At 43.1% G+C, this 23,411-nt stretch overlaps 1 protein-coding gene across 3 annotated transcripts in view; it reads right to left on the reverse strand.

Annotated features, from left to right (window-relative positions):
- The window catches only part of VWA3B (von Willebrand factor A domain containing 3B), a 172,488-nt gene that overhangs the window by 119,378 nt on the left and 29,699 nt on the right, over positions 1-23,411 (reverse strand). For all 3 annotated transcript variants that reach the window (XR_005068002.1, XM_037056830.1, XM_037056829.1), the window contains exons 6-7: positions 14,016-14,185; positions 9,250-9,365 (exon numbers count right to left, since the gene is read on the reverse strand). Coding sequence is in view for 2 of the 3 variants with exons in the window: in XM_037056830.1 (XP_036912725.1) it covers positions 9,250-9,365; positions 14,016-14,185 (286 nt within the window). In the remaining variant the exon portion in view is untranslated. The remainder of the gene's footprint in view (positions 1-9,249; positions 9,366-14,015; positions 14,186-23,411) is intronic.

Consider the following 23,411-nt stretch of genomic DNA (forward strand, 5'->3'; position numbering starts at 1 on the left):
ATAAACAATCAAATGGAAAAGAGACAGAATCACAAAAGTTATAGGATTCACAGATTGGATTGCAGATTTTAATGTTGCATATAAAATTTATCCAAACTCAAAAGCAAAACTATTACTAGAAAAAAGTATCCATAAGTAATAACACCAAAGAGTTAACATCATTAATATACAGAGTTTACACAATATAAGAAATACAAGGCTCCAACAGATCAATGGGCAAAAGACAAACAGGTAATTCACAAAAGAAAAGTATAAAATATTCATCGCTTTTCACTAATACTTAACACTAATTTCTTCATCAAAGAAATACAGATAGTATTCCATACCTCTTTCCTCTTTTTTTAAGTTATATGTCTCTGTTTTGGGTTTTGTGTGATTACACATTCTTCTCCGGTACACATGGAACATTCTCAAGGCTAGGCTATATGTTGGGTCACAAAACTAACCTCAGCAAATTCAAGAAGATTGAAATCATATCAAGCATATTCTCTGACCACAATGCTTTGAAATTAGAAATCTACTTCAAAAAGGAAATAAAGCCAAAAATATGTGGAGATTAGACAACATACTAGTACTAAAAATTGACTGGGTCAAAGAAGACATAAAGGGTGAGATCAAGAGATATATAGACAAATAAGAATGACAATACGGCATATCAAAACTCCTGGAATTCAGTGAAAGCGGCAATAGGAGGAAAGTTTGTATCATTATAGGCCTATCTCATGAAACAAGAGAAATCCCAAGTAAACAACCTAGCACTACTCCTAACTAGAAAAAGAACAAGAGCAACCCAAATACAGAAGAGGAAAGGAAATAATAAAAATTATGGCAGAACTAAGTGAAATAAAGAACAAAACGATTATACAAACAATACAACAAAGAGCTGGTCCTTTGAAGAGATTAAAATTGGCAAACCCCTGGCTAGATTCACTAAGGGAAAAAAGACTCACAGAAATATAAAGGATCAAACTAGAATACAATGAAAGGCTACATGCCACCAAATTCAATAACCTAAAAAAAATGGGTAAGTTCCCACAAATATATAACCTTCCTAGACTGAATCATGAAGAATTACAAAATCTAATTGACCAATAATCAGTGAGGAAATTGAAACAACCATAAAAAAAAACTCCCCCCAACTAGAAGTCCAGGACCAGGTGGCTTCACTAGTGAATTCCACCAAACATTTGAAGAATATTTGATATCTATCCTTGTGAAACTATTCCAAAAAATTGAATGAGAGGCAATACTTTCTAATACATTTTATGAGGCCAACACAACCCCGATATCAAACCCTGGCAAGGATAACACAGAAAAAGAAAATGATAGGCCAATATCTCTGATGAATACAGATGCAAAAATACTGAACAAAATACCATCAAATTAAATACAACAATATATTTTTAAAATAGCACATCACATCAAGTAAGATTCATTTCAAGAGCACAAGGACAGTGCAGCATATGCAAACTGATCAATGTAATACAACACAATAACAAAACAAAGGATAAAAATCATATAATCTTATCAATAGATGCAGAAAAAGCATTTGATACAACATCCATTTATGATTAAAACACTCAATGAAATGGATATAGAAGGAATGTATCTCAACATAATGAAGGCCATATATGACACTCAGCTAATATCATTCTCAATGGTGAAAAAGTGAAAAATTTTCCCATAAAATCAGGAAGAAAAGGATGCCCACTGTCACCACTGTTACTCAGCATAGTTCTGAAAGTCCTATCCAGGGTGACCAGGCAAGCCAAAGAAATAAAAGGCGTCGAACTGGGAATGAAAAAGTAAAAGTGTCACTTTTTGCAGATGACATATTCTATATATAGAAAGCCCTAAAGATTCCACCAAAGAAACTAATGCAAACAACAAACAAATACAGTAAAGTTGCAGGATACAAAATTAATGTACAAAAATCCACTGCTTTCCTATATACTAACAATGAAACTTCAGAAAAAGAAATAAAATAAAACTCTTCTTGAAATTGTGACCAAAATAATAAAATACCTAGGAATAAACTTAACAAAAGATGTGAAGGACTGAAATCTACAAAGCATTATTAAAAGATACTGAAAAAGACACAATGAAATGGAAAGATATTCTGTATTCATGAATTGGAAGCATCAACAAAGTTAAAATGGCCATATTTTCCAAAACAATATATATATATTTAATGTAATCCCATCAAAATCCCAATGTCATTTTTTAAAGAAATACAACAAAAAAAGTCATCAGATTTGTATGGAACCACAAAAGACCCCAAATAGCCAAAGCAATCCTGATAAAAAAGAACAAAGCTGGAGGTATCACACCATGTGACTTCAAATTATACTCCAGAGTGACAATAATTAAAGCAGCATGATATGGGCAGAAAAGCAGGCACACAGACCAATGGGACAGAATTGACATCCCAGAAATAAAACCACACTTATATGGGCAAATAATTTTTGACAAAGGAGCCAACAACACACAATAGAGAAATAAAAGCCTCTTCAATACATGGTGTTGGGAAAACTGGAAAGTCACATGCAGAAGAATCAAAGTAGATTTTTTCCATAGTCAAAAAATAAAATCAAAATGGATCAAAGGCCTAAATAAAAAAATCTGAAACAAATTATATAGAAGAAAACATAGGTATTAAAGTTATGGGCCTTGGTTATGGAGAACATTTTATGAATTTGACCCCAAAAGCAAGGGAAGTACAGGCAAAAATAAATGAATGGGATTATATCAAACTAAAAAGCTTCTGCACAGCAAAAGAAACTGCTAACAAAACAAAAAGTCAGTCAATCAAATGGGAGTGATATTTGCCAACAACAGCTCTGACTAGGGATTAATATCCAAAATATATAAAGAACTCATACAACTCAACACCAAATGAACAATCCAATTAAAAATGGGCAGAGGACCTGAACAGACACTTCTCAAGAAGACATACACATGGCAATAGATACATAAAAAGATTCTCAGCTGCACTAGCCATTAGGGAAATAAATACAAATCAAAACTACAGTGAGATAAAACCTCACACCTATTAGAATGGGTATGATCAACAAGACAGGTAATAACAACTGTTATTGGTGAGGATGTAGAGAAAAAGGATCCCTCATTCACTGCTGGTGGGACTGCAAACTGGTGCAGCCACTATGGATAACAGTATGGTGGTTCCTCAAAAAATTAAGAACACAGCAACCTATCTTACCTGAAAAAATTAAAAACATTTATTTGCAAAGATATATGCACTCTTATGTTCATTGCAGTATTACTCAAGGTAGCCAAGACATGGAGACAACTGAAGTGTCCTTCGATAGAGGATTGAATAAAGATGTGGTACGTGTGTGTGTGTATATAAACACTACAGAACACTACCCAGCCATAAGAAAAGATGAAATACTGCCAATTGCAACAACATGAATGGATTTTCAGAGTATCATGCCAAGCAAAATAAGTCAGATAGAAAAGAACAAAAACCATATGATTTTACTCATGTGAAATATAAAACTGAAGCCCATGAGCTACAGATAGCATTATGGCTTTGTCCATAGTGAAGGTGTTGTCCACAGGGAAGGGGTGGGGAGACAATCAAGGGTAAAGTGGTCCAAATATATGGTGACAGATGATGATTTACCTTTGGGTGGTGGGCACACAATGCTCACCTTTAGATGGATGCACATATGTGGTCATATATGTGCGCACATCATGTATCATAGGAATGTCCACTTGAAACCTTATGACCTTATTAACCAATGTTACCCTAATAAATTTAATTAAAAGATATATATGAATAAAGAAATTTAGATAGAAACAATGAGATCCTATTTTTATGCTAATTTGACTTCAGTGAAATGGGTCTTCCCATACACTTCTGAGATGAGTTAACTTGCCTTGAAACGTCTTTTGGAAAGCAATTCAATGTGAGAGATTACACCCAAATATTCAAATATATTGATCCAGTATTTTCACTACTAGAAATCAATCCCCCCAAATCTAAAATACAGGGGGAAATACACCACAAAAGATAAGTGCTGTACCATCTATAACAGCAAAAACAATTAGAAAGTACCCAAACATCGAACAGAAAATGATTAACAAAATTATGCAACATGGTCATAAACTTATGGGTTTTAAAGTGGCATTTACAAAAGTTTTCTAGAAACATGGAAATATACTAGCTACAATATTGAGTAGAAAATGCAATGTCCAAATTGGTACATAATATAGCCTTTATGCTTCATTTGTTAAAAATAATATGCAATGAGAAGATTGGAAGGAAGTACTATGTTCAACAGTGAAAATCTTTGGGTGGCAACAATATTTATTTTTCTTTTTTCTCTGTATTTTCTATTTTTTCAAGGTGGATAAAAGATTTATTTTTATTTTTTTAAATATATTTTATTGATTATGCTATTACAGTTGTCCCATTCCCCCCTTCACACCCCTCCCCCCTGCACATCCCTCCCCCACCAGTCCCCCCCTTTAGTTCATGTCCATGTATCACAAGTTCTTTAGATTCTGTATTTCCCATAGTATTCCTGCCCTCCCCCTGTCTACTTTCTACCTACCATCTATGCTACTTATTCTCTGCACCTTATTCCCCCTTCTCCTCCTCCCACTCCCCTGTGGCTAACCCTCCATGTGATCTTCATTTCTATGGTTCTGCTCCCAATCTAGCTGTCCTCTTAGTTTGCTTTTGTTTTAGGTATGGTTGTTAATAACTGTGAGTTTGCTGTCCTTTCACTGTTCCTATTTTTTCTCTCCTTTTTCTTAGATAAGTCCCCTTAACATTTCATATAATAAGGGCTTGGTGATGATGAACTCCTTGAATTTGACCTTATGTGAGAAGCACTGTATCTGCCCTTCCATTCTAAATGAAAGCTTTGCTGGATAGAGCAATCTTGGATGTAGGTTCTTGCCTTTCATGACTTGGAATACTTCCTTCCAGCCCCTTCTTGCCTGTAAGGTCTCTTTTGAGAAATACGCTGACAGTCTGATGGGAACTCCTTTGTAGGTGACTGTCCCCTTATCTCTTACTGCTTCTAGAATTCTCTCCTTCATTTTAATCTTGGCTAATGTAATCATGATGTGCCTTGGTGTGTTCCTCCTTGGGTCCAACTTCTTTGGGACTCTCTGAGCTTCCCGGATTTCCTGGAAGTCTATTTCCTTTGCCAGACTGGGGAAGTTCTCCTTTATTATTTGTTCAAATAAGTTTTCCACTTGTGGCTGTTCCTCTTCCCCTTCTGGTACCCCTATAATTCGGATGTTGGAGTGTTTAAAGATGTCCTGGAGATTCCTAAGCCTCTCCTCATTTTTTTGAATTCTTGTTTCTTCCTTCTTTTCTGTTTGGTTGTTTCTTTCTTCCTTCTGGTACACTCCCCTGATATGAGTCCCAGTTTCCTTTCCATCACTACTGGTTTCCTGTGCATTTCCCTTCATTTCAATCAGTTTAGCCTTCATATGTTCCTCTAATTTGTGACTAAAATTGGCCAGTTCTGTGAGCATCCTGATCACCAGTGTTTTGAACTGGTGATCTGATAGGTTGGCTATTTCTTGGTCACTTAGAATTATAGGCTCTGGGGCTTTGAGTTGTTCTTGAGTCATAATGTTTGGTCTGTTCGCACCTGTTATGTATGAGGGGTGGAGCCTTAGGTGTTCACCAGGGCCAGGCCACCCAGTCGCTGGGTTGTGATGGGGTCTGGCTGAGTGGTTCATTGTTGTCAGACTTCTGTACAGTTCAATTTTCACTGTTTTGGCTGTGTTTTTGTTTCTAAAACTTCGCTGTCTTTAAATTTAGTTTGGGGAGGGGGTACAGTGTTTCCACCTACGCCTCCATCCTGGCCAGAAGTCCAAAAGATTTAAAGATAAGTTGTGACACCATAAAAGTCCAGAGGAGAACATAGGCAGGAAAATCTCAGCTATTCCACACAACAGTATCTTCATCGATATGTCCCCATTCCAGATTCTAGTTTCTCAGCACAGCTCAGATTCCAGAAGTCCCCTTTTTTCTCTGTATTTTCTATCTTGTCTATAATTTGTCTGCAGAGTGTAAGGCAACCTGATTTCCATGGGCCTGGACTCAGACTCCGCTCTGCCTCCTAACAGCTGTGTAACCTCAGAAAATAACTCCAAGGCTGTTTCTCTTCTGAAAAATTGGGATAATGATATCATTCACCTCATATGGTTGTTGGGACGATTAAATGAGTTAATGTATGTAATGCACCTTGCAACACACACCCCTGCTCTAACCACTTTAGAAAAAAAACTCTTTGAAGTGACAAAAATTAAACATTTAGAGAGTTAGTACACTGTATTGCTTTCATTTAATAATCAGAAGCAATATAATGGTTTCTAGGAAATAACTGATATAATAGAGAAAAACAGATGAGAGGGTTTTTTTTTACATCTTTTATTGTTGTTCAAGTAGTTTTCCATCTTTTCCCTGAACCCCTCCTCACCTCCTTCCCTTGTCCCCCTGCCCCAGGTTATTGTCCATGTGTCCTCTACACTTGTTCCTGCAAACCCTTCACTCTTTTCCCCTATAATCCCCTCTCCTCTCCCCTCTGGTCACTGTCAGCCTGTTCTCTATTTCAGTGTCTTTGGTTATGTTTTGCTTGCTTGTTTGTTTTGTTGTTTAGCTTCCTGTTAAAGGTGAGATCATATGGTATTTGTCTTTCAACGCCTGGCTTATTTCACTCAGCATAATGCTTTCCAGTTCCATCCATGCTGTTGCAAAAGGTAGGAGGCTCCTTCTTTCTTTTTGCTGCATAGAATTCCACTTTGTAAATGTACCATAGTTTTTGGATCCATTCATTTACTGATGGACACCTAGGTTGCTTCCAACACTTGGCTATTGTAAATTGTGCTGCTACGAACATTAGGGTGCATAGGTTCTTTTGGATTGTGTAATCAGCAGATCCATTTTTAGTTTTCTGAGGAAATTCCATACTGTTTTCCATAGTGGTTGCACCAGTCTGCAATCCCACCAACAGTGCACTAGGGTTCCATTTTCTCCACAACCTCTCATAAACAAAGTTACAAATAAGTGTTAGAGAGGTTGTGAAGAGAGTCATTTATTTAATATTTACAAATTATACTCTCTTTAAAAACACCAGAATTTTACACCAACCTATCAAATGTTATTTTGGAATCTGAGAAATTGAAAATAGATGGGTTATGTTCAAATGATACTTTTTTGATATAAATGCAGTGAGTGGCAACATAATGTGCAACACATAAATGTGCAACAAGGAAAGTGAAAGACTGTCCTTCCTATACAGTAGATGAAGATACCAGGTTTCATGTTCAGTCTTAGAGCTCATTTTAACATGCCTTTAAACTTCTAAGATGTAGCCTTTACTTCCAGGATATACACAACTACATAAGGCAATATCTTTCCCCCTTTTCTCTAGAAATTATGGAGGAAATGAGAATGAAAAAGCAGATACAAATACCTTCTTCTGCTAAATTAGGAGACAAAAAAACAATATCCAGATAAAGGCTGTCCTTTATGTGCTATTTGAAATAGATCATGGGGATATGGGGAGAAGGAAAAGACCAGAGACTTGTCTCTGAGGTTCCAGATGAGGTTGGAAACAACAAATTTTCCAAACAAAATAGTCGAGGATTTCTGGGCAGTTTTTGAGTGGGAAAGGTTGACTTTGAAATATTCATATTTCTGGGACATTGTGATGGATAGAGGAGGCAAGATCACACATTTAAAATCTGGAACTCTTCATATTCAAAACATGCGATCACTGAATGGCAGACCACCCTCTGAGCACTTTATTCTAATAAAATGTTTTTTATACCTAATTTAATTTATATGCTTCATAGGGTTGGAAGATGTACTTACTGAAAATGTAAGCTATGCAGCCTGATAGGCTGCCTTTTAAACTAACTTTCCAAGGAATACATAGGCCAAAATTAAACTCTATTTACAGTGATTGGCATGGCTTGGGGGGCTGGTGACATCTCACATTCTTTACCTATTGTCCACTAGGTTTAACCCTGTAAATTATTTTCAATAGGCATGGCATACATCTTGAATTATTTTTCCTAGATTAGCATCAACCTTGCTTATCAATTGATATTTTCTCAATTTCTTGGAGACATCTAATTCACCATTAGCACAAAGGTGTTGGTTATTACCTAAAGCAGTGCCCTCCATGAGTTCCACTGGGACCAATCCCCTGCTCCGATTTAGGGCACTAAGAATCTGAATTCACAAAGTGTGTCTCAGATACACACTTAGTGATCCACTCGTGCCTTCATTTCCACCTGTCCATGTGGCTGCCCCCTGCCTTCCCTACCTGACAGGGCTGCCTCCTGCTCAGTCCAGTGCCCTTCCCCTGGGAGCCTCAGTAACACTGTTACATAAAAAGGAAGCTTTTAAGCAGCTGTGTCTTGCAGCTTCTCCCCTGCTCCCAAAGAGTTGTTCTTGCCTCATACAGAAGCTAGAAATTCTTCTGTCAATTACTAAAAATGAGCAGGAAAGTGGAGGTGGGTGGCTTTCTCAGATGTCTAACTACCCCTTTGTCTTCTCACACAGGAACCGGAGCTCCTTCCCTGCTTCTCTCCACGGTGTGTTATCAGTGCCTGGCACTTGGCGATTTCACCAGTACCAAAGAAACTCCCAGGTGTTGGCTTTCTGAGTAACTGTCTAGTGCTGTTTTTCCAATCCATAACCCTACTTCTCCTTGATTTTGTGACGTCATTTTCTATGCCTGTTACACTCTCTGATCACATTCCCTGAATGAAAGGGGAGGTTCTTCTGGCCTGTGCAGGGTTCCTGTGCACCTTGGCCCCCAACAAGAGGCAGTTCAATCCCACACATGCATCACCTACTAGCACTGTTGTCACTGCCACGCAGGGCAGCAGAGAACCCAGGAACTGGAGGAGTCCTCACCACAGCATCCAGCCGACCTGGGCAGCAGAGGGCTCTGCCCTGCCGAGAACTGCGAGAACTGTGTACTGCACTGACAGGCCCTGGGGCCATGTCTCCGGAAGGTTCCCAAGTTTGTAAACACTATCACTCAGATAACTTCCCTGGGTGATGAGTTTATGACTGGTTGCTAAACTGAAAAATTCACTATTAACATCCATGAACTCTACTCTACCCTCATACCACATAAATAATACAAGACACAGTCCCTACCTGGTGCTTTATTTCCAAGGATACAAGATCATCTGAAATTAAGATACAAAGCACACTTGTTTCTTTTTGGTTCCAAGTACCTGGAGGAAGTTTTCCTTTCAGTTTCCTTGAATTCCAAGTCACTACACTGTCACCATCTTTTAGGGAGAATGCAGGAAATTCCACACACTCTGTTCTCTCTGCAAACGCATGGAACCTGAAACATGAAGCAATTTGCAACATTAAGCTGGAGGTGGTATTTGCACATGTCTATTCAGTCTCCCAACACTGTGAACTTGCTCTTCTGTGCCTTCCCTGTACCTTGTCTGTTCCCACAGATGAGAGACAAGAAGGAGGAAGAAAACAGATGACTCTTCTCTTTATTACAGAGTAACAGCTCAGCCAAATGGTATTTCTTCCCTGGATACCCTGTACTTATATTTATTCTTTGTTCCCAGGGTTCAATCATGGCAGCCCAGTTTTGACAAGCCAAGTCCAACGTGGCCCCACAGTGCCCACAGCCCTGCGGTCAGAGAGCAGGCAACATTAGGCACCGGGGCTCATCTGCTCACGGCTGACAGGCTGCAGTTGCTTTAACTCAGCAAATGCACACTTTCCCAGGACGTACACGTAGTATGAATGGAAAGAATTCTTGTGTGGATGGGTTTATATGGACCCAGGAGCAGCATCAGTACCTGGGAGCTGGTTAGGGTGCATGTTCTCTCACCCACTCAAATGCTGAGTCCAAATTGGCACTTGAACAATCTCCCAGGGCACTCATGTGCAGGTTGAAGCTCAAGGGGTGCTGGTGTAGTGCATGGGTGACCGATTAAATCACACCTGAAGTCACTTATCTGGAATTCAAACAGTCAGTAATCATAGGAAATTTCTTTCAGATGGGCAGAGGAGCTATCTGAGTAATACTTCCCTTGCCCCCCAGGGGTGGCCTGTTGCTACTCATTTGACACAAAGAGAATCCTGAAGCACAGGTGAGGATGAATGGATGGGTGGATGGGCTGATAGTGGGAGAGGTGTGGGCCTCGCCTGGGCCATGGAAAGCCTCAGTCCTGTCTATTTCTAAAGGGTTTCAGGTAACATTAGGATGATGGATTGATGGCAGAGAACAAGCCAACGTTGTCCAATAGCCCCTCATGAAGCTGGTGGACTCAATCTGCTTGTGCTTGCCTCCTGCTGGGACCTCGTCCAGAGCAGAAAGGGCCAGCTTCCTCGCAGGGCAGAGAAGAGATGCTGAGGCTCTTCCTGGCAGGGCCCACACCCTGAGTGCCAAGGTCTTTGGTGCCCAAGACCTTCTACTCTCTGACATGTTCTCCAGATTGGAAAAGAGAACAGGGCAGACATTCCCTCTGGCTAACACAGCCCTTCTTGTGCATAAAGCAAATCACCATTAACTTGGGCTCTTTGGAGAGCCTGCAGAATACAGCACTGTACCTGATGACTGTTGGCTCTGCCCAGACACAGCCTTGGGTGTAGGGGTATGCAGACTCCAGGCCCCCTGCAAGCTGACACACTCAGGACATGTCCTTACAGTTGGGTAATAACTGCACTTTAGCTGGGGCTCAAGAGCCAAAGTGCAGAGAGCCCTATTAGGAACCCAGGGGCCTGGTGCAGTGAGGAACAGCACCACTGGCTGTGGGTGGGCCCACTGTCCCGGGCAACAGCAGGGACAGGAGGGCTGTCTACACCTCATCCTCTTCTACAGACTTCCACGGTGCATGGCCTAAAGATCTGGAGCTGAAATGCAGTGGTAAATTATTAAAATTTAAAGTGCTAAAAGTCAGAGTGAACTCCCTGTTAAATCACTGCCTGGTCTCCCACCTGCCCAGAGGGAATGCCCGCAGGGCCCGAGAAGAGGGCAAGCAAGAAAGGTGGCCCTGCTAGTTGCCTTTATCTCCAACAGCAAAAGTGGGGCTGTGCACCCTTTCTGTATTTGGGGGCTCAAAAGCCCAGAACGGTGGCCAACTACCTGATGTTAGAAGACTTGAAATTGCTTTAAGAGCAGCCAGAGCCATGTTCCTCAGAATCATCAGGGATCTTGTGAAAAATGATGTCCCTGGCTCTCCTTGTCTCTGGGACTGCAGCCAAGACATCTTCATTTTTTTTAAATATTTTATTTATTTATCTTTAGAGGCAAAGGGAAGGAGAGAGGAAGAGAAACATCAATGTATGGTTGCTTCTCATGCATCCCCTGCTGGGAACTTGCCCCTGCTGGGAACTGGCCTGCAACCCAGGCGTGTGCCCTGACTGGGAATTGAACCGCGATCGTCTGGTTCGCAGGCCCGCATTCAATCCACTGAGCTACACCAGCCAGGGCCAAGACATCTTCATTTTAATCAAGCCCCCTTAGTAGTTCTTATGCAAAATGAAGGGCTAAGTGCATATTCCCAGATTCCCCTGTATTACGTGGAATCAGCTTGCAAAGTGAAACCCAGACATCCAAATGATTAACAAACTCCCCACACAAATATGATGAGCAACTCAATTTGAGAACAAATACTCAAGACCAGATTTTGCATTCATTTCGGACAGGCTAACTTAGGAAAGGACGCAGTCACTCTCCTTGGAATCACATAAGCAACTGGCCTTTCTCCATGAGGGGCTTGAACTCACACACAGACAGCACTGTGGGGTATGTTTTAAAATGTAGGTTTCATTATTATGCAGATATGATGAGGCCAACAGATCAGTTTAAGTGCAACTGAAAATATAGTTTGGTACTCACAGTTCCTGCTGCAAACTGAACTGCATCCACCCTTCAATTTTTATATGTTGAAGCCTTAACCCCTAAAGTGATTTGTAGTAAGCAGAGTAAGAATGATGGACCAGATATAGAAGGCCGCCAGGGCAGAAAACCCCAGGTACCTAGCAATGGGAAAAAATGCGAAAACAAGGACCTCACCCGCCCCTGCCACAGGTAACCTCTCCTCCCCTAGCATATCACAGGTCATGCGGTTTAGACCCCCTGACCTTTCACATCATTTATCACGAGGCTCAGAGCCTCCCCAGACTTTTCCTCCCCTGGAATGTTGATAGTCACACAGGTTAGATGCATCCCCCCTTAGAGGTAGAACAAACAAGGGGGCTGGAGATTAGCCCTTAAGCATTAAGTCCCCAGAACAATGAGGTGTTGATTCTAGGCCTCAGTTGTGTTTCAGCTCCAGGCCCAGAAAATCAGACAAGCAATGCCATGGCTGACATCAGGACCAACTACACTGATGAACGATCCCTGACCTGGTCAACAATTCAGTGGAGACCTGGACCCTGAAAGGACACACCTGGAAAGCTAATGAATATTCTATCACATCTTCCCCTGAGACTGCCCTTAAGATTCCTGCCTGCAAGAGAGAGATAAAAACCCTCAAGACAGCCCTGACCAGTGTGGTTTGGTTGGTTGGGCATCGTCCTGCAACACAAAAGGTTGCAGGTTCAGTCCCCAATTGCAGTGTATACGGATTGATGGTTCCCTCACCTTTCTCCCTCCTTTCCCCTTTCTCTAAATAAATAAATAACCCCCAAAACAGAGGACACAGCACGCAAGCTATCCCTCTGAGGAGCACGCCCATACCTCTCCCTTTCCCCTCGTCTTCCCCCACAGGCATGCATCTCCTAAACACTAAGAGTCCCTAAGACCTGCAACCTGGCAAGCAATGGGCAGCAGCAACATGTGCCGGGCTAACCCCTGGAACTGTCTCTAAGGCCTCCTTTTCTCTGGCTTCCCAGTGAGCTAAAGCAGCCCTGCCATGGCTCACTTCTTTCCCATAACTTCTCTAAAGAGCCAAAGCAGCCCTGCCTAGTTATCTCCCATTGCTTCTTCTGTGCTAAACCCTTCTTTGTTTCATGGTCCCCAGCTTTAATAAACACATCCTCAAAGTCTCCTGAACTCTTTCCTGCATGAAATCAAGAACCCACACACTACCATCCCAGCCCTATGCAGACCTGCTCAGGACCAGGACCCCTGTCCAGTAATAAAATGAGGTCCTAAGGGTGGGTCCTGATCCTATAGGATTAGTATCCTTTTAAAAAAGACACATCAGAGAGACTGCATGCTCTCGATTCCCCTGCTTTCTCTCTCTCTTCCTCTCTCTCTCTCTCTCTCTCTCCCCCTACTATAAAGGACACAGCAAGAAGGTAACAAGCCTGAAGAGAGTTCTCACCAGAAAATAAATTAGCAGGCACTTTGATCTTGGACTTCCAGACTTCAGAGCTGTGAGAAACACATTTTTGTTGTTTAAGCCCCCCAGTCTGCGCTACTTTGTTATGGCAGCCAGAACTAAGACAGTGCCAAAGAGGAGGGGCCATACCACCCCACCCAGGGCCACACAGGGAAGCACCAGGGCCAGTCAGGAGGCAGAGGAAACAAGCGGACAACATGAGCAAGAGTTGTATTGTGGATTCTGCAGGAAGGAATGGGTAAAGCAGAGTAAACAGGCTTAGGATTGGCTAAACTTGAATAATTTCAGTGAGTTCTGAGGTACTTTTCTGGCATCTGGCTCTGGGCTCATAGAGGTCCTGAGGGTGAGCCTGGGCTCTGGATCAGTTAGTTTGCACTTAAAAGCTGCATTCCCAGGGGAGTCATTCACTCTCTCTAGAAATTAGCTAGCCCTGGGAAGGGCAGTCTTTGCAAGGTCAGCCAGGTCCCATGATGTCCAAGCATCCAAATTACAGAAAATAAAATAGCAAGATGAATACAGGGTGGAGGAGAAAAAGTGCATGAAGACTGAAGATTGTTGGAAAGATGGGAAGAACACAGCCGCACATTGGTGAGGACCACAAAAAACCCAGGACGCACTGCTGATCTTGTGGAAACAGGCAGCTCACTTGCAGTCCCTCAGAGCATGTTTCTACCTACCTGCCATGGGTCCTGAGACTCAGAGTCTTTAAAAAAGCTATAGTGTCTTCTCCTCTGGCATTGAAGGACACAGTGCAGACAGGGCATGGGATCTCCAAAGCCCTCTGGAGGAGAAGCTGCTTGGCTTCCTCAGGAATGTCTCCCACCACAAAGTAGTACATGGATTCAGTCTGCAAAACAGTAGTAGTAGCAATTACCTCCTGACTCATTGTCCTAACCTTGTCCTGGACTCCTTGACAATACACTTTCTACAAGACTGAATTTTTTTTAAAGTGGTAGGGAAAGGGAGGAGCAGAAAGGATAGCAGCACTGCTCGATGTTTTGTGAGGACATTCGAGGACTGAGGGCAGGAGGTGAAGAGTTCAAGGCCTGGTGCTGAGAACGTCTGTTGATGGTGGTCTAGTGGTCACAGTCTCGGGTAGCACAGGGAAGGTATAGTTGGCAGGTTTGGAGAAGAGCCTCCTCTGAGCCTATAAGTACATCACACAGGTCAGGAACAGCTGTTTTCAACATGAAGACACACGGCCACTACGGCCAGGAAGCTTATTAGCCATTCCCTATGGTGGAGCCAGAATTCTACAGTCCAACTCCTCTATCCTCGGTCTGAGGCAGAATGTGGCAGAAGGACACATTCCCCGTTGGTTCACCCTCTGGCCGCATGTCACAGGGAAACAAATGCCTGGGGAGGTGAGGGCATCCTGACTTCACACAGCAGGCAAAGTGCCAGATCCACTCACGGGGCCTTGTCTCTCACTGCCATGCCAGGCCATGACAAGAATGAGAGAATGAACAACCCCTGTGTCAGAATACACACATACACAACCAACCTTCAACTAGGGATCTGAAAGATGCCTACCTCAGCAGGTAGAGGCAATCCCACAAAGCTTCCTGATTAAGGTAGAGTGATGTCAACCACCCTCCCCCCACCAAGGGCCCCCATGACAACAGTGCTACGGTAACCACAACACCCTTGCTCTTCCCAGGATTTGCCTTCCCTGGTATTTGTCCCCCTCTCCCAACCTCCACTCAAAAGCTCTGTAACCTTGTGCAAGTGATTTTAATGAAGACAGGGGGTGCAGTTTACCTCACGAGTAGATTTGAACAAGGTGACTTACACTTATGTGTATAAGTCTCATAAAATAAAAGCCAAGGGAGGTCCAGGACTATGTATTATGTAAACCTGACCTACAAACACCTAGATTCACTATCCACAGATACCTGGAGATAAAAACCCAGCAAATGTGTTGTGTTTTAAGGGGTAAGCAGATGTCCTATCCCTTAAGGATTTACAAGTCTCTGTGCTCTAATCACAGATCCTTGACAGTGGAAGGTAGACGATCAATGATCTCCCCTAGACCTCAAACCTTGGCTTTACACCCACCTGACACAGAGACGGGGTTATCGTCAGCTTCCCAACTAGTTAAGACATGCTGTCGGCAGCAGCTGGGTAGCTTTGTGCCCCAGGAGCCCGTGGGGGCAGGGTGGTGGAGGATGCAGGCTGGGAATTGGGAGACCACTGTGGGAGCTGGGATCAGGCTATTGCAGCAACACCCCTCCTCCAACTGGATACAAAAGAGCCCCCTATGCCCAACCTACCTCCCACCCCCCACTTTTTCTTTCAGGCCTGTTCACACCGGCTCCTTGATTTTAAAAGGACTAATGGGAGGTAAAGACTGAGGAAAGCTGTACATTCTCTGGGCCAGCCACCCAAGGGGCAGAAAAAAATCTAACAAAGAAGAGACAGTGTTCTCCAGATTCCTTATTATTCTCAATATTCTTCCTCGAGCAAAGGCACTAATTCCGTTTTTCTCCTGGTGTTATACATTACCTTGTGTAAGATGTACTAAGTGGTCTCCACTGAGCTGCATTGTTAGTAGTTAGTGTTTCATCTGTGTTGGTGCCTAAGGGTTGAAGGGAGATGGATCCATTCTTTCATAAGGATCTAAACTCACACATGGCCTGAGACGGGGGTACGATGCAGAGGTACTTTCTCAGGTTTTTTAGCTCCACAGCGAGGTGAGTGAGGACAAACACCTCTAGGTAGTCAGTAGGCAGCTTCTAACACCCTGTAGCTCTATTGCACATTACACAAACTCAGCTACTTTGCTCTGGCTCCAACCCAAGAGTGAAAATCTTTGTACAGAAATGGATTTCCCTCGAGATTTCATCAAACTAAAAATTGCTGTAGCTAGCAGTGACTCAGGATTTTCTTTCATTTACTAAGGCTACAGTGGTATTCACTAAAGCTCATTACTCGGCTTCTTAATTACCTATGTTTCCAGTCAACTCGCAGTTATCCGTGCTACAAACTTCCTAGATATGCTTTTTATTGAGACTGCCTATCCCACTCCCATTCTCTTCCCACACCCTGCCTTTGTGCCTCTCCTTTCTGCTCACAGAATGGCACTGAGAAAAACACAGAGGAAGATAAGCGTGCTACCTATCACTAACCCTTCCCCAAACTGGCAAAATGCCTTTTAAAGTGAAATGGCTCTGGGGTCATCTGCTATTTGGGATAATAAGCTAACATGAACTATTTTATTCAACACTCACAAGAGCCCTGTGGAATATGAATTCTTATTCTCACGCCCAGTTTACAGATGAAGAAAATGAGGCCTAGACAGGTTAACTGACCTGGTCTTGCAGCTAAGAAAGCCAGGTTACCTGACCACCACCTCACTCACTGTGTCACCTCACCATGGCAAGGCTGGTTACCTACTGCAGATGAACATGCATTCCCAGAACTATGGAAGTAAGATCATAGGACACAAAAGTGGCCAGCGACCAGGAACCATTTTCACTTTCTCGGCTCCCATACCATCCTTGGCTCTGACCACCTGACGGCAACGTCGCTGACCAAAGTTGAGTCCAGGAGGTTGTCTGACTCAGGGACTTATTCTCCTGGGAATCCATGCCCTAACCAGCACCTCTGAGATCCTTGAGGCAAGGGCCAGTCTGGACAATCAGCAGCAGGCTGGACCAGGAGCAGCTTCCTCACTGATCAGCATTTCCCTAAAAGCCGATCTGCACTGAATTTGATAACACAAGACATGGACAATATGTTACATTCAGCTATTTTACTGTGAGTCACAAATTCTTGCCACTTTGTACTGCATAAAATAGGGTAAAGCCTCTCTGTAGTCACTTTAAATGTCTTACTTTGTCTGGGCCATTTGTCCAGCAGCTTCTCACAGTAATCTGCATTCTGCTCGGCCAAGGAGTCCTGAACAGCTTCCCAGCCACAGGTTTGGTGGAAAAGAAGAACCGGACTGGAAGAGGCTGCTTCCTCTCTGACTGCCTGCTGCTCCAGAAGCCACCAAGGCCCCTGGGCCTAAATATCTGCACTCCACAAGGAAGCAAAAATGAAAGTCAACCAGAACAGCAACCAGAGGTCTAGTAGAATCCTTTCTTGCTCTTCACACAACTTAGACCACTACAGTTTTAATCAACCCAGACCTTAAATCAAATTTCTAGATCCTCCCTGTGCCCCCTTTCCTGGCTCAGCAATTTTGATTTTCTGATTCTCCTTATGGCAGAGACTACCCCAAGGTCTTAATCCAGCTCACTTCTCAGATCCGTCTTAACATCCTTGACCATCATCAACTTTCTGGCCTCCCAGGCTTCAGTGTCCCTGTGTCTACCCACTGTCTCTACCAGAGTAACATAAGGCTCAGCAAACTCACCTACCTGGTCCCACACAGACCCCGTCCCTTCAATTCAGAAAACTCATATACGTACCATAGCTTAGGGATGGGACTCTCTTAGACTCGCTCTTAGTCCCCAACCTCAAGAATATCAACATTATTTCCTTTCTGTTCCTTCAGTGTTCAACAAAGACTTATCAAGCCCTTGCTAGGCACTACCATTGCTAGGGATACAGAGGTGAAAAGATATGATGCCTGCCTGCACCACCACAAGGAAGTAAATGAAATGCCAACTTTGTGATTGATATGGGCAGTCCTTCAGCTCACTGTCCAATGGGGAAGGATTCTTACAGAATCATGTGGGTCTGTCTCTAATTCACCCACTTAGTCTTCCAGAAAAAAAGTAAACAAATTTGTGCCTATCAGATAGATGGGAGAGGCTGAAAAAACAAAAAGAGAAACAGGTATCCTCTGAGTAGGTGGCCTCCGGCTGAAAGCAGAGGCAGAGCCCGCTGGTTAGCCTCCTCAGACAGCTGAGATCATCAATCTCTACCCCTCACATCCTGGACCAGTAGGCCTTCTTGGGCATCCTGGCACAACACCTGCTCCTCATAAAGGCTGAGGAAGCCACCAACTTCCTAAGAGACATATCCAGGGACCACAGTGCACATATACAGAAATCCAGAGCTGGACAGCACACCTGGGCTCTGAGGCTGATGCTAGCCCCCGGAAACTGCCGAACATTTCCTCAGTACCCCACAGACTGTCCTATGCACAAACCAGATTTTTTCCCACAGGATACAGCAGTAATTCATCCATCTACGGTGCTCTTCACATGCTATGATTAGAGATTTAAACCCCTCAACTCTGCTTGGCTCCTCTGGACTTGAAGGCTTATGCTCAGTCATCCCTCTCTGTTCTATACACCTGGCCTACTTATGGTGACAAAGTCCAGTTCTGGAGGAGTCCAGTGGCCTCTGAACATCTTTCTTCACTGTAACCAAGCACGTCAGTCAGTCTTCCCCAACTTCTCCTGCAAGTGGACCTGATACAAAAACCCAATTTCTCTGTTAATCTTTGGACCTAAGTCAATGCTTACTTTCTTGGTTCCTCTCAGGACTCACTCATGGGAGATGTTAACCCAAAGCAGATTATCATCAGTAGGAAAAGTCTTGGTGTTTAGCTTTATTGTTCCAGTTTCTTAAGCCTTCAATCTTTTCTATTCATAGCACACGGCAGTGACATGGGTCAATTTAAATCTCACTGGGTAGACATGAGATTCACAGAGCAGAAGACCCATTCCCCTCCCCATTTGCCCTACACACACTTGCAGGCTTTGTTACTCCCCAGAAAACACAGGGAATGGCATTTTTATGTATGAGGCAGTTGTATTTGCAAGATCTTCCTTGGGATCACACCTCGATACAGCTCTAAGTGGAGGAACACACCAGTCTAAATGTGTTTTGCATTTGCCATACTCCACAGTGTCTTCTCAAGAGCTTTCACCTGGCATTTGATGATCAGTGCCTGTAAGCTTCTTTCTGGGTTCTCTCTCTTCTATTGGGCTTCCCCGAAACTCATTGAAATGTTCCATATTTCCTGGGCTTGGAATGAAGCCCAGAGAAAGGTGAGGCACAAGCCAGAGGTAAGTAAAATAGAAAATCAAGGTCACTGGGAAATCTTGCAGTCATGTCAAGTTGTCAGAGTCAGCTGTGATTGAGGGAAGCCAGGTGAACAAAGAAAGAAAACACCCAAGTGCACGCATGCACACATGAGCCTGTGAAATGTTCCATTTCTTGAATGCTAATTATAGTGTCCAGACACTTGAGATTTTACAGATGTTAAGGCAAACTTGAAAGGCCATAGAACAAAGTAGGTTATATTTTCTTCTTCTTTAATGGGAAACATTTGCTCCTCTGGCTTTATAAGGATAAACAATGTGTTCTGAATTTTAAACCATCCTCTTCAGTATCAATAAACAGTCTGGTGACCACTGGGGCCTATCCTTTCAAGGTGCCAGCACATGGCCTTCTTGTTCAAGAAGGATTTCTTAATGCAGCAGAATAATGCTTGAAGCCTACAGAGTTCCCAAGATTCCAGGGTGGACAAAGAAATGAAATGTTAATGAACATTACTTAATAGGCATTAATTAAGTAGCTGAATCTCAAAGGAATGGGGACCTACCCCCACACAGGGAGTTGCGGCAAGTCAAAGGACCCACCTACCCAGAGGACTTCCTCTCTGGCTTGCCACTACCCTTAACAATCCCACCGTTACAGTCACTCACAAAAACACACACCCTTGTGGCTAAAAAACACATAAAACACCACCATGTTAATTACTTCTTCCAGATAAATCTTTATTTCCAGAAAGTCTCTATCAAAATGCATATGTGAATACATTAACATTTGAAAATGGATGAATCATTGTCATGGATATACTTCACCTTGAAAACCACATGGCAGACCCATTTGTGAAGAAGACAAAGTGTAGGAAAGCTCCAGAACATGGATGTTGGGCGGCTCTATTTCCTTATTCTAAGGGTTCTATGAGGATTCTTCCAACCTCTCCTCCTATAAGAGTTGCCTGATTTATCTAATTGTCAGGAAAGCAAGAGTGGAATTAAAGTATTAGAGATACAGAACTATAGCCTACTAATACCCTGTCCTTTCTCAATGCCGAGTGGCTATGAGCAATATGTGGCTATCCTGGTAGTGGTTAAATGAGGGTCAACCCCAATCACCCTACCAAGGAGCCCAGACAGGCAGGCTCAGAGGACAGGTGTTATGAAGTCTCATTTTATTCGGTCCAGCTCTGCTGTCACCAAAGCTGCAATTTTAATCCCTGTCTGGGGCCTGACACCTGTTTCTCACTTGGTTCTAAACTCAGAGGTCAAAAAAATGGCGGTGGAGTAGGACGGAGCGACTCCAGTTCTCGTACCCCTGGGAGAAAATCCTGGCAGATTTACTGAAGAACAGGGCAATCATTTCCTCAACCAACAATTCCCCAGCATTTATGAAAATAAGAGAACAGAGATAGTGACAAACCAGACAGCTACAGGTCGTTGGGGTCTCAGGGACATGAGTAAGGACGGAGGCAGCCAGGCCAGTGGCAGCCATTGGCCGGCGCATAAAGACCTTGGAGCCGCGGCTGCCGCAGAGGCTTCCACCTGCACCCAGCGACAGGGCGTCTGCCACAGAGGACTCATTGGGACCCCGGCACCTGTGAGTAAAGACAAAAGCAGCAGGGGCAGGGCCGACTGCCCTCGGCCAGCCCAAAATGCCTTGGAGCTGCCGCTGCCGCTGTGTTAGGGGTGTAGAGGCTTCCATCTGCAGCCAGTGCCATGGAGGACTCATAGGGAGCCCAGCACCCAGTGGAGCACTGGGCTGGCTGCGGGGTCCTTGGAAGAGCTGGCTCCCTCCCTCACCATCTAGGCGGGGCTGGGTAGCAGAGACCTGTCTGCCTAGGTGTGCGGGGAGGGTGGCAAGGACAGGGGGCCATGCTCAGTTGTGATCTCTGTGGCCGCCAGCCCACCAGCCTGCCAGCCCAGGAAATTTGACAGGAGCACTGTCCTAACCAGTCAGGTTGGGGATTGGGCTGGGCTGAGAGTTACGCTTTCTGGAGAAGTTTTTACTGGAAAGTGGACTGAGGTGTTCTCCTGTGAAGGCAGCTTGACTTGCTTCTCACCCAGCCACAGGACTGGGAAGGACCAGTACCACATCCCGTGGGACCCAGGCAGCCTGGCGGGCAGGCGGGTGTGCGCCTGGGCCTACAACCCAGCCCACAGAGGGGTCCTGCCGAAACCAGAAAAACCGGATTGGACAGTTTCAAACCAACAAGGAAGGAGTTTGTTGTTTTTTTTTTTAACTCTTTTAAAAACTTTTTTCAGTAATCGTATATTTTTTTAAATTTTATTGTTGCTGCATCTTTCAGTACTCTGTTCCTCTCCTTTCTTTTTTCCTGTTTTACTCCTTTTTCCTTTCACCCCAAACTTATTGCTTTTTCCTCACTTCTTTGCCTTTTTTGTGTGTTTGTTTGTTTGTTTGTTGCTTTCTATACCACTGTAAATAGTTCACAACACATCTCTCAGGTCTTAGCCCACTTTACAGGTTCCTGAATTCTATTACTGTAGTGATTAACTCTACTTACTCACATGCTACATCTATTTACTATTCTTTACTCTCACCTTACCTCAAAATCTGACCACCCACAACCTCACTGCTTTCTAGACACAACTCACAAGCCTTCCCTCCCCAACAAGAGACTTATCTTTGGTCTATCCTTTCTTAAAAGTGGCAAATTGAGTTGAAGATTACAGTTAACACTATATAGAGCCTAAAGATCTTCTGTCTCTTCTCTACTGGCTGTGACTGTAAATATCATAAAGTACTCTCCTGCTGTCATAAACCATTTTGCCTACCCCTCCAGCTGATCACACACACACAAAGAAAGAAGTAGGTGGAAGCGGAGAACATCAAGAGACCTGCAGGAGACTGCACCACTGAATTTCACAGTTATTCTACCACAGACGCTCACACCATAAACCTAGGAAGTCAGAACAGATCAATTTAAGAAGCTGAAGCTAAAAACAAGAGTCTCATAAGAAATAGGAAGACAAAGAAACAATGCCCAAATGAAAAAAAAGCTGGAAGTCTCAGAAATGATGTCAGATGAAAAGAGGCAAGTCAGCTATCAGATATTGAATTCAAAGCACTAGTTATCAGGAAATTCAAAGAGCTCTCAATGAGCTACCAGAAACTAGAGGGGAGCTACCAGAAACTAGAGGGAAGCTACAATGAGCTCTCTGCAAACTATATCAACATGAAAAAGGAAAGAGAAACTATCACCAAAGGCCAAGAGGAAATGAAGAATACAATTTCCGAACTGAAGAACACAGTAGAAGGAATGAAAAGCAGGATCAATGAGGCAGAAGATCGAATCAGCAAGTTGGAGGACACAGTAGAAAGAATCTCCCAGAACGAGCAAGAAAGGGAAAAGAGGCTCAAAAAGAATGAAGAGGGACTAAGAGAAATGCAAGATAATATGAAACATAATAATATCCGAATAATAGGAATACCAGAAGGAGAAGAAGAAGAAGAAGGGATAGAAAACCTATTTGAAAGAGTAATGATGGAAAATTTTCCTAATTTGATGAGAGAAAAAGTTACATGAATCAAGGAATCACAGAGAGTCCCATTCAAGAGGAACCCAAAGAGGCCTACTTCAAGACACATCATCATTAAAATGGCAAAATTCCAAGACAAAGAGAGAATCTTAAAGGTAGCAAGGGAGAAACAGGAAGTAATATACAAGGGAGCCCCAATAAGGTTAGGTGCTAACTTCTCAATGAAAACACTCCAAGCAATAAAAAAATGTCAAGAAATATTCTAAGTAATGAGAACCAGAGGCCAGCAACCAAGGCTACTTTACCCAGCAAGGCTCTCAATCAAGATAGAAGGCCAAATAAAGAGCTTCCAAGACAAAAGAAGTCTAAAAGAATATGCCTCCACCAAACCAGCTCTACAAGAAATACTAAAAGGACTGCTTTAAGGAAAGGAAGGAAAAGAGAGAGACAGAGAGGAACTGTGGTACAAAAATGGCAATGAATAAGTCCCTATCAATAATAACCTTAAATGTAAATGGATTAAATGCTCCAATCAAAAGACATAGAATAGCTGAATGGATAAGAAAGCATGACCCACACATATGCTGCCTACAGGAGACCCACCTCAGGACAAAAGACCATCACAGA

The sequence above is a fragment of the Sturnira hondurensis genome, unplaced genomic scaffold (assembly GCF_014824575.4).
Source record: "Sturnira hondurensis isolate 20B ecotype Veracruz unplaced genomic scaffold, ASM1482457v3 Scaffold0009178, whole genome shotgun sequence".
NCBI classification, from domain to species: domain Eukaryota; kingdom Metazoa; phylum Chordata; class Mammalia; order Chiroptera; family Phyllostomidae; genus Sturnira; species Sturnira hondurensis.